Below are 19,008 nucleotides of genomic sequence, written 5' to 3'. Positions count from 1 at the left end.
GGAAGCAATGTGAGAACACAACATTTTATCCACATAGCAGAGTGTTAAGGGTCTCTTTCTAATGTCAAAGCACTTAACACAGAACAGTAAATAAAAATCCATTTAGTCCTATTCATTAAGACCAGCTTGAATCTTACGAGCATACATCTCTTTCCCTGCCAGTGGTTTCCTTATATGGACGAGGGCTTGGAAAACAAGTCAATCACATTTCAGCTCAGTTTGACCCATAGCTTAGAACAAATCCAGCCTTATATTGTAGCACAATCTAGATAAAGAACCAAAAGTGAGAGCCACATAAGAAAATATATTTTTATGTTCCCATTTCAATGGGGTGCCATACATTCTAACCAAGCAAGGGATTCTCAATCAAGGGAACCAAGTCCTAAGCCTGTGTCTGTCATAACTTTTATCAGGCAGTCTCTATAAGACATGTTATTTTATCACCATGCTGCTGGTATCACCAGCTGTACAGAAAAATTAACTTACCCTTGTTCCAAAGTCTCCACCCACCAAAAAAAATAATTAACAGATTATTTCAAAACTATTTGTTAAATACCATATATTTATTTATTTTTATATTATTTAAAGTTGCTTAATTAAATAAATCTAAATTAAAACCATCTATGGAGCTTAGTAAGATCATATTTATTAATTTTAAAACATATATATATTTACACACAGCAAGCCCATTGTCTCCCACTACAACATACATATTTCATTAGCATGTGACTAAATCATATCCTGGTACAGAGAAATTAAACAACCTTAAGCTGAAAAAAGGATGAATTTCGTTCACTATCTACAGCCCCAATTTTCAAAATTTTATTTTCTATTAATTCTGCCAAGGTTCTAATCAGATATGATCTTCAACTCTCAAAATGGATGTAGAGTAAATAATTTTTTGTTCCTTAATTCTAAAATTTCCAAGTTGTTTTAATAGACATAGATACCAAAAACAAGTATAAAATCACATGGTAACTGATCCTAGATCCTCAGGCATTGAGCTAGTATTTTCACATAAAAATAGCACTGGACATAAGTTGGAGTGCCATTTGGCTTTAAGTATTGCCTGCTTTCCATGCTGTAGAGTTTACTGGCAATATTTCTCAAAGTAAAAATAATAGTATTTTAATATGAAGCATATTAATGCCAATATACTATTTTTTCCCAGCATGTTAGGCATAATAATCTAGTCAAACACCTGGTCAGAGGCTAAAATAGAGTTTTTAAATGAAGACCAATTTTTAATTTAAACACCACCTATGCACTTGGATATCAGAACCACTTATTTGCCTCCTATGAATGTCCTATGATTTGAGGGTCAAACATCTAAGGTCAGAATTTTTATTTTAGGCTCCTAAGAGTAATAGAACAAAGTTTAGTTAAATTCATGGGCTAAGTTACAGTCAATAGCCTTTGGAAAAAACAATTCACTATTAATCAGTTAAGGCAAAAAACTCACACAAATTCTGGTTCCCTTAACAACTATTCTCTAAAACGATAAATGCAGAGCATAGCTGAAAACTCAGAAATCAAGAATCTGGGGCCAAATTGTTTTAACCCCTAACTAAAAATGTGTGGACCCTCACATTAGAAAAGATGTTTGGAATGCAGATAAATGACTTTGCACTCTGGTGAAAAGCTTTTGGGAAGGCCTAAATGTTTAAGGAACAAAAGGACAAGAACTCCTTTGCTAGTCTCACTCTCAAACTATCAATGGGTAAGAGTGCAATCCCAAAGCCTCCTTGGCTGAGCGGTCCAACAACAACTGCCCAGAGAAAAGTAGTTCATTCTGACCCACAGGTCACCCCATCTCCTATCTCGTGTGTATACTTCTTTTTTTCAGTACAAACCCCTCCTCCTCCACTTTTGTTCCAATTATGTTCTTCCGCACAGGAACATTTAGCACCAGAATCTTAAAATACAGAGGACTCTCCATGTCAGACTTGCACTAAATCATTAGAAATAAAAGGTTTCACTGCCAGATTTGCATTATAGTAGTTCTTATACCAGTACAGAGGTCACAACACACTGACCAAACATCAGCAGTAATCACAGAAACTAAAAGATATTCATCTTTCCATGGATGGCAGTTACTTACATCCCTTTCTGCCTAAAAACAAGTGAGATTTTTTAAAGTATATTTTTGGAGTTAAGTTAGGGTAAAGGAAACAATTTCTCTTACTGATCCCAGTTTTCTTACCACCCCCCATCAAGCCCACTCCCACATAAATGCTTACATTTATACAGATAACACAAAGTTCAATGCATGACATTTTGTAATCTCTCTCTTCTTTCTCACTCACTTTCAATCTTACATAACTTTAAATACACAATTTTCTAACAGCAAATACACATTCATGTAACAAGAATCACATCACCCCTCTTTCTAGATACATCTTGAAATAGCATCAGTGGACTTGAAAGGTGATGGGATAACAGTGGATGAGTACTTGTTCAATCTTCTTTTGAAACATCTCAAAGTCTTTGTTGTTCCTTCTTCTGCAAAGCCTTTCTTAGAAAACACAAAGCAGTTCAGAAGAAAACCCTCAAAAGCGCTCATCTCTCCTCCTAGGATATCAGCATCTTTGTTGGAAGAGGGTGGCATCCCAAGAGCTAGAGCAGCATCTAAAAGGACAGACGGATATATTGCCAAATATTTTACAAATACTCTATCTAGAAACCTCACTTGTTTTCTCAAATTTTGGTAGGTACTATGGAGTCTAAGAAAATCGTACATCATATGTATCAAAACCAAGATTTTAAAGACAATCTCTAGGATAATTACCAATAAAAACTATAATGTATAACACACTATCTCCTTTTATGCGAACTATTTTTGACAAAACAGATCTAAGTCCTGTAGGGCCTGAAGTTTAAACAAAATCCTTTTTTTAAAGTTTTTTTATTTATTTATTTGACAGGTAGAGTTGCAGACAGTGAGAGGGAGAGACAGAGAGAAGGGTCGTCCTTCCGTTGGCTGCAATGGCTGGAGCTGCGCCAATCCAAAGCCAGGAACCAGGTGCTTCTTCCTGGTCTCCCACACGGGTGCAGGTGCCCAAGGATGTGGACCATCCTCCACTGCCCTCCCAGGCCATAGCAGAGAGCTGGACTGGAAGAGGGGCAGCCGGGACTAGAACCAGGGCCCACAGGGGATGCCAGTGCCGCAGGCAGAGGATTAACCTACTGCATCATGGCACCAGCCCCTGAAGTCTACACAGTTTGTATGAATTAGTTGTTCATAGTTCACATGAACTAACCCAAATGAATGAATTACAAATACCTCTTCCCTAAGCCTTGAGAGGGCCTACAAAATGAGGGATTAAACATACTTTTGATGACAGCACAGTAAATTCACTTTTTTTTTTTTTTTTTTTTTGACAGGCAGAGTGGATAGTGAGAGAGAGAGACAGAGAGAAAGGTCTTCCTTTGCCGTTGGTTCACCCTCCAACGGCCGCCATGGCCGGTGCATCGCGCTGATCCGAAGCCAGGAGCCAGGTGCTTCTCCTGGTCTCACATGTGGGTGCAGGGCCCAAGCACTTGGGCCATCCTCCACTGCACTCCCAGGCCATAGCAGAGAGCTGGCCTGGAAGAGAGGCAACTGGGACAGAATCCAGCGCCCCAACTGGGACTAGAACCCAGTGCGCCGGCGCTGCAAGGCGGAGGATTAGCCTATTGAGCCGCAGCGTCGGCCTGTAAATTCACCTTTAATGTCACAGATTTTAAAACTGCTTTGTGGGGGTGGGTGCCAAGGCACAGCGGGTTAAGTTGTGGCTTGGGTTGCCCACATCCCATACTGGGGTGCCTAGTTTGAGTTTCAGCTACTCTGTGCTTCTGATCCAGCTTCCTAATAAGGCACTGGGGGGTGGCGGATGACAGCCTAAATAGGTGGGTTCCTGCCACCAATGTGGGAGATCCAGACTGAGTTAAAAATATCTCATTTTTATTATCATTCAAGAGATCTCATTTTTCTTTCTCCTTTTTAGTTCTGTTTGGGGCGTTTTTGGTCTAAAATGTTGTATTTAGGGGTTAGCACTGTGGCACAGTGGGTTAAGCTGCTGCCTGCAACGCCAGCATCCCATATTGGCATCAGTTCAAATCCCTATCGTTCCACTTCCTATTCAGCTCCCTGTTAATGGCCTGGGAAAAGCAGGAGCAGATGGTTCAAGTATTTGGGCTTCTGCTACCCATCTGGGAAGCTCCTGGCTGCTGGCTTCAGCCTGGCTCAGACCTGGCTATTGTAACTATCTGGGGAGTGAACCAGCAGTTGGAAGATCTTTGTCTCTCCTTCTTTCTCTGTAACTATGCCTTCCAATTAAATAAATAAATGTTATATTTAAAAGCAAGACAATCATTTAGAATAGCAATGATTCCTTTTTATTAGGAAAAAGATTGTCGAGTAATCAATCTATCTTGCTTTATAAGCTCCTAGGGCAACTGACTGATAAGGGAGACAAGTACATACGCTTCTTGAACACTTGTTCCCCTGAATTCACATTACTATAGCTAATAAAAAACAAGGTATTAGTGCAAGAGATGTAAGCTCTATGGAAAGGCATTTCATCTCACAGACAAAGGCTACTTCTAGTTTTCTAAGTAGCACAATTCTTTTTTTTTTTCTTTCCTTCTTTTTTTTTTTTTTTTTGACAGCCAGAGTGGACAGTGAGAGAGAGAGACAGAGAGAAAGGTCTTCCTTTGCCATTGGTTCACCCTCCAATGGCCGCCACGGCTGGCGCACTGTGACCGACACATCGTGCTGATCCGAAGGCAGGAGCCAGGTGTTTCTCCTGGTCTCCCATGTGGGTGCAGGGCCCAAGCACTTGGGCCATCCTCCACTGCCTTCCCGGGCCATAGCAGAGAGCTGGCCTGGAAGAGGGGCAACTGGGACAGAACCGGCTCCCCGACCGGGACTAGAACCTGGTGTGCCGGCGCTGCAAGGCGGATGATTAGCCTATTGAGCCGCGGCGCCGGCCACAATTCTTTCTCTATCAGGAGTTCTCATGGAATGAATCACCAAAGAAATGTTTCAAGAGAAAAATTTATTCAGCAAGCCACAAAACACTTCCTGTGAGAGGTTACCCAGCTTTAAGTATGAGAAATCAGACCTACCCAGATCAGAACCACCACGTGATCTTCAGTGCTGGTGCTCCATCCAAGGCGAATCGGCCTCTGAACCATCTGACAGGGGAGATCCTGACACCTATGAATTAGCAATACAGTATCATGGGTTCTTAGTACCTGCAAAACACCAGTCCCCAAAAAGTCCAAATCCAATTATTCAAATATCAGATGTTTAGAATTAACTATTCCTAGCTCAGGTTGCTTACTTGCATGGAATAGGACAGTGTAAGAAGGGTTATTCTTTGACTTCTTAGTTTATACTATGTTAAACAACACTTTTGCATTTCCATGGCCCATTATAATCCATCTTTTTGATATCACAGATGTTCAAAACGCTGTGTTTGGGTTAAGAGATTAATTCCAGGGGCCAGTGCTGTGGCAGAATAGGTTATGCCTCCAACTGTGGCGCCAGCATCCCATATAGGCACTAATACGGGTCCCCACTGCTCCACTTCTGATCTAGTTCCATGATGACCTGGAAAGGCAGTGAAGGATGGCCCAAGTTCTTGGGCCCCTGCACCCATGTGGGAGACCATGATGAAGGTACAGGCTCCTGGCTTTAGCCTGGCCCAGCTCTGGCTATTGAGGCCATTTGGGGAATGAACCAGTACATCACTTCTCTCTCTCTCTCTCTCTCTCTCTCTCTCTCTCTGTGTGTGTGTGTGCGTGTGTGTGTGTATGTTTCCCCCTCTCTAACTCTGCCTTACAAATAAATAAATCTTTTAAAAAATTCACTCTCTTACTCCCTCTGCCTTTCACATAAAATGAAAATGAAAATGCTTGCAAATATATAAAATCCAACAATCCATTGAAAATGGGCAAAAGATTTCAGCAGAAATTTCAGCTAAGAAAACTAAATGTAAAAATCTATATTCACACACACAAAACCATTTTAGTATATACAAAAGATCATCACACTTCATTTTTTATTGTCCAAAACTGTAGATGACCAAAACATACTTGGGCTGGGAAATGGATAAATTCATAAAAGGGGATGTTACTCAGCAATAAAAAGGAACACACTATGGATAAATGCAGCAATATGGCTGAAGCTCTGATGCAACGTAAGACAAAGAAGAGCAACTCAAAACTATATAATGTATACCATTTTATTCCACAAATATGAAATTCTGGGAAAAGCAACCTATACAGAGACAGAACCTAAGAGTAGTTGCCAGGGATTAGGGAAAGCAGAGAGCTTGATCACAAAAGGAGAGAATTTGGGGGGAAGGGATGAACCTACAATTTTTCTTGAATGTGATAGTGGTAACAAGACTCCATGTATTTATCTAAACATACACCAAAAATAGTGAATTTTACTCTATGAGAGTTAAAGATTAATGATTGTTACTAATTATAATGCACTGAACAATATAGGAGTCTATCAGTCTAGAGTGGTGTAAATAATAAATGTTAAATTTAATGACAAATAATACATTTACATAGTGCCAAAGTACTCCCCTTATGAAATTCTTATTAATTATAAAGGGAAAAGAAGAAACTTCATAATGAGAAGCCTGTCGGACATCACCATAAGTAATCAAAGTGAACATCTGAAATCCTGCACCACCAGAAAAGATGCAATGAAAAGAATATGGTGGGGCCTGTGTTGTGGTGTAACAGGTAAAGCCACACCTGTAACACCTGCATCCCATATGGTGCTGGTTTGAGTCTCAGATGCTCCACTTCCAATCCAGCTCCCTGCTAATGTGCCTGGGAAAGCAGCAGAGGATGGGCCAAGTGCTGGTGCCCCTGCACCCACATGGGAGACCGGGAAGATGCTCCTGGCTCCAGTCTGGTCCAGCGCTGGCTGTTGCAACCATTTGGGGAGTGAACCAGCAAATGGAAGATGGAAGATTTACCTCTCTGTCTCTCTCCCCTACTCCTCTCTCTGTAACTCTGCCTTTAAAATTATAAAATAAATCTTTAAAAAGAAAAAAAGAACATGGGACCATTCTGTGCTTTTCCCACCAGATACATGATCAGACTTCGTTTAGTCTTGAGGAAACATCAGTCACATCCAAACCAAGGAACATCCTTGGCATGTTATAGTCATGAAAAACAAGGAATACTAAAGAATTATTCCTGACCAAATGAGATTAAAAAGACATGACAACTAAATGCAACATGTGGTTCCAAACTGTACCCTTTCAATGTAGAGGACAATATAAGGATAATTGGCCATACTGAGCAGGGTCTGGGGACTAGCAGCAGTATAAATTTCTGATCTGTGCTATGTAAGAGACTGTCCTGGATTACAGGAGATACACACTAAAGCATTCAGAGTTGATGGGACATCACACTGGCAACTTACTTTCTAATGGTGTGGGGAAAATTAGGTATTCTGCCCTAATTTCTTCTTCCAATGTTTTCTGGAAGTTTTAATTTGTTTCAAAATTAAAAACAGTATTTCCAAAGAAACAATTGCAACCTCCCGGTCATACTCCAAACCAGTCAGACTCTCTGGAGGTGGGGCTCAGACAGCTATACTTCTAAAATCTCCTTAGGTCATTCATTCTGCTACCAAGATTAAGAACCCCTGCTCTAATCACCAAGTCATCCCATCTGTAAATAATCCTTTATCTTCCTTCCATCTGCTTGGCACCAACTTAGTTTTTAGTAGATCCAGTGATTACACCGATTCTAAACAAACACTACTTTTGTTGTTTTATTTAGTGGTGCTCTGAAATATATTTAGTGTTACCTAATGTGTCTAGAAAACACCACTGATGGAGAGAACATCTCTAAATATTTCTTAAATGTGTAACTTTGAATGAGCATGAATATATAACATGTGTAAGTGTGTAGAGGGTGAGAGACTGGAGACAGAGTCCATGGGTCTTGCAGTATTTAAATAATACAAATCTATCTTACTGATTGTTCCAGAAGGCATATAATAGACCTTATAAATGTGAAAATGTTTGCTTTATGTACTGAAGCAAAATGTAGGTCAATGGATTAACGAATACCAGGAAGGAAGAGTATGAGGCAAGTCACAGTTCCTACCAGAAGGACTTCTACTTTTGTCTCTCATTTTTTTTTCTCCTCCCATACAGATTTTCCACCTACAAGCTCGAGTTATTTTGGTGCTGATTTATGTAATTTGCTACACCTATTTACTCCTTTCTTATATTTTAAATACAACTGGAAATCGAACAAATTAATTGAGGTTAATGAATCCAAAACCAGGTTATAAATATAAATAGTGTAGAACAGCAAATAAAAACCTTGAGGAAGTATGAAGGCAGCCAAAGCCTTTCTTCCACTGCATGAAACTGGATTGGGTTATGTTAGCTCCGAAAAGTGTTCTGAACAATACTGTACTGATAACAAGCAAGTACAGAATTCAACACCTTTAAAAGCAACATGAAATCTAACTGTAGAAGTACACAAGAAATTTATTGAGGCTCTGTAGAACCTAAGTGTGGAATCTGTGACAGTGATGAATCCACACACAACAGAAGTTTGTTCCGTTTTCATTAAATGTGGCTAAAGAAGTTGGCGGCAAGAGATAAGGCAAAGCAACAGTGGCAATAAATCTTTGGCCCAGCATCTCTAGGCAACTACCCTTGTTTGTGGAGCGCTCTCCAGGACTATGGCAGAGCAACAGCTGGAAAAGCATCCACATGGTGAGGAGGCAGCATGCAGGTACAATCCAATGCAAGGGAAATGCTTTCATGATGAGGAAGGGGAAATAAGTCTGAAAACAGAAATCGCCCACTTTCAGCAAAGGTGAGAAATCCCACTGAAGAAGTAAAAGGAAAGTACAATGATCCGTACTCAACATTTATAGCAAGATATGGCTAACTCAGGAAATTTAAGTTTTCCAGTTTTCTTAATGAAAAATCAGTGATGTGGCCATTGTTGATATAAGAGTAGCAGGAATACACATGTCCTGAAGAGTTAAAAGAAATTACAGAGGGGTCGGTGCTGTGGTGCAGTGGGTTAAAGTCCTGGCCTGAAGCGCCGGCATCCCATATGGACGCCGGTTCGAGACCTGGCTGCTCCACTTCCATCCAGCTCTCTGCTGTGGCCTGGGAAAGAAATGGAAGATGGCTCAAGTCCTTGGTCCCCTGCACCCGCGTGGGAGACCCAGAAGAAGCTCCTGGCTCCTGGCTTCGGATCGGCACAGCTCCGGCCGTTGCAGCCAGTTGGGGAGAGAACCATCGGATGGAAGACCTCTCTCTTTCTCTCTCTGTCTCTCTGCCTCTTCTCTTTCTGTGTAACTCTGACTTTCAAATAAATAAATAAATCTTTAAAAAAAAAAGAAACTATAGAAAAAGACAGCTAAATGGAATAACAAACTTTTAACATGGATGGAGTGGATTGTCTTGGAAAAAATGTCAAATAGACAATTCATTTTGAAAGAATAAACACAATTACAGTTTTACTCTTTGAAAGTTAGGTTATAATTTTGTGGTTAATGCAGTGAAATACTATAAATTACCAGAAAACACATAGTTCCATGAACACATGGTTCCATGAAGACCGCTAGTCTACACACAAACACAGACACATACATATGTCCCACCTATAAAAATGGATTATTCTACATTGGTGAATGTTTATGTAAATATAAATGGAATAAGGTACCAAGTATAAGGAACCATAAACCAAATCTTAACAAGTTAAGTTTTATAGACCCCCCCCCCAAAAAAAAATCCTGTCCAGTGCTTAAAGGAAAATCCTAAAATACAAAAATAGTAAATATGAGAAACACACAAGTGCTATCCAACCTATAAAGAGAATTTCTGTACCTGATGTACTGTAATGTTGGATGTGTGCAGATCAATGGCAGCCAGAGAAGGAATTCGAGATTCTAAAAGAATTTTGTTCTCCTTTCTTATGAGCCTAGAATTTCGAGCTATCGATAAAAACAACCATAAACAGTGGGGAAAAATATATAGTTTGTTAGTATTTCACATTCTATATCTCTTTCAGTATGTTACACAATTTGCCTATATAAGTACATAGTTAAATATATAAAGTTATTGTGAATTTTTATTTTTAATATTGCTAGTTTATTTACCATACATTGTAACTAATGTAAACCAAATGGATGAAAAAAGTAAAAACACTGTAAACATACCGATGCCTTCCAAGGCTCTTAGTTCAGGGAGATGATTATAGTTTAGTTCAGGCAAACGGACATCTGTCTTGGAGTACTCCCCTCTTTTCTTGTTTGCCTGAAGGAGGTTCTTTTCACTAGAGACCTAATGTCATCAGAATGGTTAACACAAATCAATTAGCTTCAATATAAGCAAGGCTCTCCCTCTTTTGTTACTACTATGTTCATATCCTAAAACTTGTGCAACTGAAAGGCTAGAATAGTCATTAAAAAATAAAACTTGGGGGCTGTGGCATAGTGGGTAAAGCTGCCACCTGCAGTGCTGGCGTCCAATATGGGTGCCGTTATGGGCCCCGGCTGCTCCACTTCTGATCCAACTCTCTGCTATGGCCTGGGAATCCAACTGAAGAAGGCCCAAGTCCTTGAGTTCCTGCACCCGTGTGGGAGACCCAAAAAAGCCCCTGGCTCCTGGCTTTGGATTGGTGCAGCTCCGGCCATTGTCATTGTGGCCATCTGGGGAGTGAACCAGTGGATGGAAGACCTCTCTCTGTCTCTCTCCCTGCCTCTGCCTCTCTAACTCTGTCTTTCAAATAAATAAATAAAAACTTGGAAGGATGCTTATGACATAGAAAACAATTTCACCCACTGAATTTGTTAAAATTGATAACAAGTGGAAAACTCTGTGGCTGTAAGTTTTCTCCATCTCCAGTGTCAGTTCTGAGAAGCAGTGAGAAGCTAATGCCGGGCATCAGTGCCCTGGTAACTTCAGGCCACAGAGGCCAGGCCTCACGACACTTCCTGGCCTTTTCAGCAGACAGCTGCTGCTGTCTACGCTGTGAACCATTTATCTCCATGTGTACGAGCACCTCTCCTCCTAGCTTGTTTTTTTCATTTTCCCAGTAAAATCTTGTTACTCATTTTCTATATCTGTCCTTGTCCAGGCAGCACTGACACCAGTTTCCTGGGAATATACTTTGTTAAGTAAAGAATATAACTTCAATTATTCTCCTAATCTTCCTTAGAACTATTACTTCATAGATCATAGAGTCAGAAAAATAAAGTGAGAAATAGCAGAAGCACAATTCTGCACCTTTATGAATTTGACACTCTTTCCATCTTTCTCATCTGAGAACCAAAGAAGCCCTATTCTCTACATTTTCAAAAGAAGTGATGCATAGAGAGATTATGTGATTTGATAAAAGAAATTCACATGGATATGAGGAAATCACAGATATATATATATATATATATATAATGAGACACATACAATAAAAAACATATATAATGACAACATTAAACCACTAACGTTTCCTGATGCCCCAAGTGTACTATTTTATGAATTACACAAATCTGCAAAAAATTCTTCAAGGTTCTTATAATAGGTTTTTAAGTCCTTTCTTTATATTTTCTGCCTATTCTTTTATTATTTTTTTTTAAATTGATTTTACTTATTTGAAAGGTAGAGGGAGAGGAAGAAAGAGAGAGAGATCTTCCATTTGCTGGTTCACTCCCCAAATTCTGCAAAGGCTGGGGCTGAGCCAGGACAAAGCCAGAAGCCCGGAACTTCATCTGGATCTCCCACATGGGTGGCAGAGGCCCAAGCACTTTGGGCCATCTTCTGCTGCTTTTTCAGGTGCATTAGCAGGGAGTTGAATGAGAAGCAGAACAACTGGAACTCAAACCAGTGCTCCAATATGGCATGGGATGCTAATATTGCAAGCAGCAGCTTAACATGTTGTGCCACAATACCAGTCCCTGCCTACTCTTTTTTTTTTTTTTTTTAAGATTTATTTATTTATTTGAAAGGCAGAGAGAGAGAGATCTTCCGTCCAATGGTTCACTCCCCAACTGGCTGCAGCGGCCAGAGCTGCGCCGATCTGAAGCCAGGAGCCAGGAGCTTCTTCCGGGTCTCCCAAGTGGGCGCAGGGGCCCAAGGACTTGAACCATCCTCTGCTGCTTTCCCAGGCCATAGCAGAGAGCTGGATCAGAAGTGGCGCAGCCGGGACTAGAACCAGCGCCCATATGGGATGCCGGCATTTCAGGCCAGGGCGTTAACCCACTGAGTCACAGTGCCAGCCCCAGTCCCTGCCTACTCTTGCAACAGACTATGTGCTAAGGCTCTGGATTCAAATCAACTATACAATAAAAGAATTAGTTTTAAAACACTGTCTGCAAGTAGAAAAAATAAAATTTTAATTAAGTTCAAGCTATCAGATTTATACATTCAAAGAATACCAAATAAGGCACATAATACATATTTAAAGTAGTATCTTTATTCATATCTCAGATACAGGACATAAAGCATGGGGGATGGACACTGATATTTGACAAAGAAGATAAAGTAGGCTTAGCCCTGCCTGCGATACTTCTCACTAAAACATTCCTTAATTATATTCACTAATCTTTACTGCCTTTCTTACTTACTTCTTCCAAAGAAGAATAAACAGAAATAGAATCTAAAATTATCAGCTACCGATGATATCAATTCCAACAAAATGTTATTGAGCCAGCTACTTTGAAAAGCCTAGTTACTAAAATGATCTCCCAAAGCAGATGAGGATTAGGAAACCCAAATAGTCACAAAGAAATCAATAGGGTGCAGGGCCGGCGCTGTAGCACAGTAGGTTAATCCTCTATCTGCAATGGCAGCATCCCATATGGGTGCCAGTTGAGTCCTGGCTGCTCCTCTTCCAGTCCAGCTCTCTGCTATGGCCTGGGAAAAGCAGTAGAAGATGGCCCGTACCAAAAAATGGAGAAATCTTCCATGTTCATGGATTGGAAGAATCAATATCATCAAAATGTCCATTCTCCCAAAAGCAATTTATACATTCAATGCAATACCAATCAAGATACCGAAGACATTCTTCTCAGATCTGGAAAAAATGATGCTGAAATTCATATGGAGACACAGAAGACCTCGAATAGCCAGAGCAATCTTGTACAACAAAAACAAAGCCGGAGGCATCACAATACCAGATTTCATGACATACTACAGGGCAGTTGTTTTTTTTTTCTTAAGATTTACTTATTTATTTTTAAAGATTTATTTATTTATCTATTTATTTGAAGGGCAGAATGACAGAGAGGGAGAGACAAAAAAAGAAAGATCTTCTATCTGCTGATTCAATCCCCAAATGGCCAAGGCAGCCAGGTCTGGAGCAGCTAAAAACCAGGAACCAGGAAATCCGTCTGGTCTCCCACACAGGCAGCAGGGGCCATCTCCCACTGTCTTCCCAGGCAGGTCAGCAGTAAGCTGGATTGGAAGCAGAGTAGCCAGGTCTGGAACTGATGCTCTGATATATAACACTAGTGTCACAAGTAGCAGCTTTACCCACTGTACCAGGATGCTGGCCCCAGTGTGGGGTATTGAGCACAAGAATGATGATGATTCGTCTTCTTTTAAAAAGCAGCATTCTGTCGAGAATAATAATCTTCCATCCTGTGCTACCTGGGAACCTCATACATGCCTCCACTGTTACAACTTGATGCTATGTTTTAATTTGTTGATCCTCTACTAGACTATGAACTCCATGAAGACATTCAGTGACTTACTCATAATAGATGATCAATAAATATTTGTTAAATAGGAATAAACAGAATACTTCCAGTAAAGGTATAGGATGGATGAGATAACAAGATAATTTATTTTCTCAACCACTTTAAAAAAGAACAATCAATAAGCATCAGATTAGGAAAGTTTACTGTTACCAAAAACATTAAAATAGATGTCATTGTAGCAATATTTTATATTTAAACTTTCAGACTAATGAATTCTATACTTATGACTATTACAGGCTAGGATGATATATGCTTAATTGAGGTTTTATTTATATGTCTCCAAATAAAACCCCCAGGTCTTGACTGCCATATTTAATATTAATACAAGTCAAGAACTAACAAACATTTGTTCTTCTACTAAGAACAGTTTACTCACTGGTGTGGTCACATTCATATTATAAATGCCTGATGGAGAATGTTTATTTGGCTTAACAAATGGAATACAATACTTCTTAGTCTTTTCATCCACTCTGTAACAAAAAAAAAATTAAGACAGAGCAGTAATTATTTTTTCAAGCACCAAATCAAGAGCCACAGCACCAAGTGTCATGCAGTTTAATCAGAATTAGACGCCTACTCTCGAATATCCAATGCACATAAATCTGTGAAACATCCTATCCCAGATCACTACCCTCATGCCTCCCACCTTGCCCCCCACTCCTAACATAAATTACCCTTCTTTCAGCAATATTCACAAAAGGAACTTTTCTGTACCACTACATGCTTATAGTCACACCATGCAGCACACCCTCAAACCACCTCTTTCTTTTCTTACGACAACCTCCTTTCACATTATCAGACCAAACGGTTGTAGATTCTCTTCACCTTAAACAATTACAACCATACTTCCTAGGACTCAGGGAAATTCTTTTGATTAAATACTAGTAATTTTCACCATACAAGCCAAAAAGTCTTTTGAAACAGTTATCTGACAAAAATAAACTTCATACAGAGTAAAACAATGTGGATGAATGGACAAATACTTATAATTTGCAAATATGTTCTTAAATAAATTTTAATTATATTTTCCCAATTCATACCTGTAACTCTGAACTCCTGGGATAGTCCCCATTCCAGAATTAATTCCAGGAGCAACTGCAGAAAGATTGTGCGTAAGGGGGGGAATGGCCATGCCTGGATTCCTTGTGTGATCCACACTGACATTGCTGCAGTCTCTGAGGCTTGTGGGAGGCACTGCTTTGATGTGGCTTGTCCCACTGTCATTCAGACAGCTGGCATTTGAAGCTCTATTGCCTTTGTCAACTTTTTCTCCATCGATTTTTGACCCTTTTATTTTAAATACTTTAGAATCCTTAAATTTGGAGTCAGCATTGGTATCCTGACCATTAATAAAAATGTTAAGGTTAGTAATCTTTGGAAGATGAAAAATCATCTCTTCCTAAAAAATACTTGTCAGCTAGAGCAGAAATTCACATATATCACCTTTTTGTGCTCATTTTCTTCATTCTTCCTGTAAAATTAAAATTAAACCCAGATTCTTACTCATTATTATAAAAATACAAAAAGACCAGAAATACAATTCAAACTAACTCTGATACATACATACACATACACATAAATTTCAGTGGGAAAAACACAGGAGAGGTATCAAAAATGTCACTTATGTTCTTATGTATTCATAATCATCAAAACATAAAACTGACAGCCCTTACTTCTTTCAGTTCACTTGTTGGGAGGCACTTGGTGGTAGACTAGAATTACCTTAAAAAGGACAGATTCTGAATAATTCACCAGGAAAAGCGAACTGAAAATACATATCCAGGGGTCATCGCTGTGGCATAGCAGGTGAAGCCGCTGCCTGCAGTGCTGGTATCCCATATGGGTGCCTGTTTGAGTCCTGGCTGCTCCACTTCTGATCCAACTCTCTGCTATGGCCTGGGAAAGCAGTGGAAGATGGCCCAACTCCTTAGGCCCCTGCACACATGTGGGAGACCAGGAAGAAGCTCCTGGCTCCTGGCTTCAGATAGGCTCATCTCTGACCCATTGCAGCCAATTGGGGAGTGAACCAACGGATGGAAGAGCTCTCTCTCTCTCTGCCTCTCTTTCTCTCTCTGTGTAACTCTGACTTTCAAATAAATAAATAAGTCTTAAAAAAAAAATACATAGCCAAATCTCAACTTCAAAACACTCTACTTTATATAAAATTCTAAAATTATATTTTTCTCTCATATCCTATAAGGAAAACAAGTGGAGTATGTGTGCATGTTTGTGTTCTTTGTGTGTGCACATGTGTGTATATATACATGTGTCTTGGTGTTTTTGGTTTCCTGACAAGCATGATTGCATAGACTGGTAAGCAGCAAGCACTCAAACATTATACATTAAGTTTTCATAGTAGGTAATACATACAGAGAAGACATGTTTTTACAATGAAGGTAGAAATTAACAACTTGTTGACCACTCAAAAAACTTAAAAAAAACTTCATTTTTTTCCCTTAAATTTAAAATTCAAAACATATACATTTACCTGTACCACTAGTGTTTTTCTTTCTTCACCTAAGGAATCATCCTTTTCCTTTTCCTTCTTTCTGTTCTGGGATTTTTTAGATAAAGATATATTTTTGGCATCTTTCTGTACTTTTATCTGTAGTTCCTGAGAAAACCTACATAAAAATGCATTTGTCAATAAAATAAATTGGATGAGACAGATAAGCCTAGGCAAAACTTGAATTTCAAGATTTTTATTTTTAAAATTTGAGTGCAAAACTGGGCTGTGTTATTCAAAATGGGAAAAGTCATGACCCGGATTAGCAGTTCCGAAACAGCAATCTGTAAACCTGTGGGGGATGCCTGGAAACCTTCCAGGAGATCAGTAAAGACCAAGCTATTCTTAAAGAGATTCTGTTCTCTTCACCATGTGGCACTTGCACTCAGTACCAAAACAATGAGGGCACCTTACCAAGAATCCAAGCAGTGACATCAAACTGAACCAGAAGTCATTGTTTTCTTCATAGCCACGTAGTCTCAATTTTCTTTTAAAAAAGCAATTTTACCGGCCGGCGCTGTGGCTCAACAGGCTAATCCTCCACCTAGTGGCGCTGGCACACCGGGTTCTAGTCCCTGTCGGGGCGCCGGATTCTGTCCCGGTTGCCACTCTTCCAGGCCAGCTCTCTGCTGTGGCCCAGGAGTGCAGTGGAGGATGGCCCAAGTGGTTGGGTCCTGTACCCCATGGGAGACCAGGAGAAGCACCTGGCTCCTGCCTTCGGAACAGCACGGTGCGCCGGCTGCAGCGCACCAGCCGCAGCGGCCATTGGAGGGTGAACCAATGGCAAAAGGAAGACCTTTCTCTCTGCCTCTCTCTCTCACTAGCCACTCTGCCTGTCAAAAAGTAAAAAAAAAAAAAGTTTAAAAAAAAAAAAGGCAATTTTACTTAAGAATGTCCCTGACAGTAGTAAAAAGGTATTGATTTTACCAAAGTTACACACGTTTTTTTCACATTCTGGGTGACAAAATGAGAGCATGAGTACATCTGCTACAAACCAAAGTGCATTGGTTGTCTTAAGGAAAACACTTGTGTGACCGTTTGCAAAACTAAAACTATTTGCATGAAACAGCATTTTTACTTGAAAGAGTGGCACCAAAACAATGATTATATTATAATATGTGGGGCATTTGGCAGTCATTTTCCTTTTAAAAATAAACAAAGTGTGCTAGTCACTCAAGGAAAACAAGAGGTAACATTTGTGTCAAAAATAAAATTCAAACTCCTATGCAAAAATTAGAATTCTGTTAAACTTGGGCTCACCACTGTGATCCTAACAGGTTCCTAATACTTTCCAAGACTTTCCTGATGAGCTAGAGTGTGGCCTTTTGCTACTAAAAAATGATGGTAAGTATGTAAACATTTTTTAAGATTTGGTGGCCGCATTGTAGTGTAGCAGGTTAACCCTCTGCCTGCAATGCCAGCATCTCATATGGGCATTGGTTCCAGTCCCGCCTGCTCTACTTCCAATCCAGCTCCCTGCTAATGCACCTGGGAAAGCAACAGAGGATGACCCAAATGCTTGGGCCCCTGCACCTGCATGGGGGACTAGAAAGAGGAGCTGCTGGCTTTGACATAGCCCAGCCTCAGTCACTGCGGCCATTTGGGAAATGAACTAGCAGATGGAAGATCTCTCTCTTTGACTCTCCTCCTCTTTCTGTCATACTTTCAAATAAATTTTTTAAAAAATCTATTAAAAACATTTTTAAGATTTATATAATCCATAAAACTAGTATTTTACAAATTATTTTGCATGATGCTAGAAAAGAATTCATGGGGGACCAGCATTGTGGCGTAGTGGGTTAAAGGGTCGCCTGCGATGCCAGCATTCCATAAGGACACTGGTTTGAGTCCTGGCTGCTTCACTTCTGATCTAGCTCCCTGCTAATATGCCTAGGAAAGGAGCAGAAGATGGCCCAAGTGGCTGGGTCCTGCATCCGTGTGGGAGACCTGGATGAAGCTCCTGGCTACTGGCTTCTCCCCAGTCTAACCCTGGCTGTTGCAGCCATTTGGAGAGTGTGCCAGCTAATGGAAAATCTCCCTCTCTCTCTCACTCTCTGTCTCTATGGATGTCTCTCTTTCTCTAATTCTGCCTTTCAACTAAATAAATCAAAACTGTAAAAACAATTATGTTTCTAAAAGAGTATGCATGAGTAAAAGACATGTTCTAAAGGCAAGACAGACAAATGGATTTTAATCTAACAGAGGAAGAAAAATTTATTGATAAAATTTCTGATTCCACAGTGTATCTACACTTTAAGAAAATACTGTCAGAGGTTTGGTTTAGAATTGAAGAAGAATATCCACAATTATCTTTAAACGTCTACTTAATAATACTCTTTCATTTTAGAGCTATGTATATTTGTGAGGACAGAGTTTCTTCATATATTTCAATAAAAAAAAAACACTGTATCAACACTCACCGAATACCGATATAAATATGAGACCCCAGCTGCCTTTTATTAAGCTAGATACTAAAGACATTTGCAAGGATATAAAGCAATGTCACTACCACTCATCTCACTATTTTTATTTTATCTGTCGAACTGTTGCCAGCAACTGAGCAGCACAAAAAACCATGCCAGCATCTTTGGCAACCACAGGTTTGGCCCTTTAAGGTCTCTGGCACATTGCAGTGTCAGCATCATAAGACTTAGTGTAGTGTAACTTTGGCAGCAACAGGAGATACACTTTTGCAATAGCACTGGTACCCAACATGATGGTATCACACAGGTGGTAGCAACACAGAAATAAGTGA

General features: G+C 39.8%; 1 protein-coding gene across 2 annotated transcripts in view; it reads right to left on the bottom strand.

The window, feature by feature from the left end:
* Window positions 1–598: 598 nt before the first annotated feature.
* Window positions 599–19,008, bottom strand: part of CDKL2 (cyclin dependent kinase like 2) — a 56,465-nt gene continuing 38,055 nt past the window's right edge. Inside the window, exons 8-14 of one of the 2 annotated variants that reach the window (XM_062198665.1) lie at window positions 16,236–16,371; window positions 14,788–15,086; window positions 14,124–14,217; window positions 10,211–10,334; window positions 9,879–9,985; window positions 5,110–5,200; window positions 599–2,628 (exon numbers count right to left, since the gene is read on the bottom strand). In XM_062198665.1, coding sequence (XP_062054649.1) covers window positions 5,135–5,200; window positions 9,879–9,985; window positions 10,211–10,334; window positions 14,124–14,217; window positions 14,788–15,086; window positions 16,236–16,371 — 826 coding nt within the window. In that variant the 3' untranslated portion in view covers window positions 599–2,628; window positions 5,110–5,134. Of the gene's footprint in view, window positions 2,629–5,109; window positions 5,201–9,878; window positions 9,986–10,210; window positions 10,335–14,123; window positions 14,218–14,787; window positions 15,087–15,150; window positions 15,219–16,235; window positions 16,372–19,008 lie in introns of those variants that run through there. The other variant, XM_062198666.1, reaches the window with a different exon arrangement.

Source organism: Lepus europaeus, chromosome 8 (assembly GCF_033115175.1).
Source record: "Lepus europaeus isolate LE1 chromosome 8, mLepTim1.pri, whole genome shotgun sequence".
NCBI classification, from domain to species: Eukaryota; Metazoa; Chordata; class Mammalia; order Lagomorpha; family Leporidae; genus Lepus; species Lepus europaeus.
The sequence above is the reverse complement of the archived record's forward strand: the minus strand, read 5'-3'. Positions and strand labels throughout refer to the sequence as shown.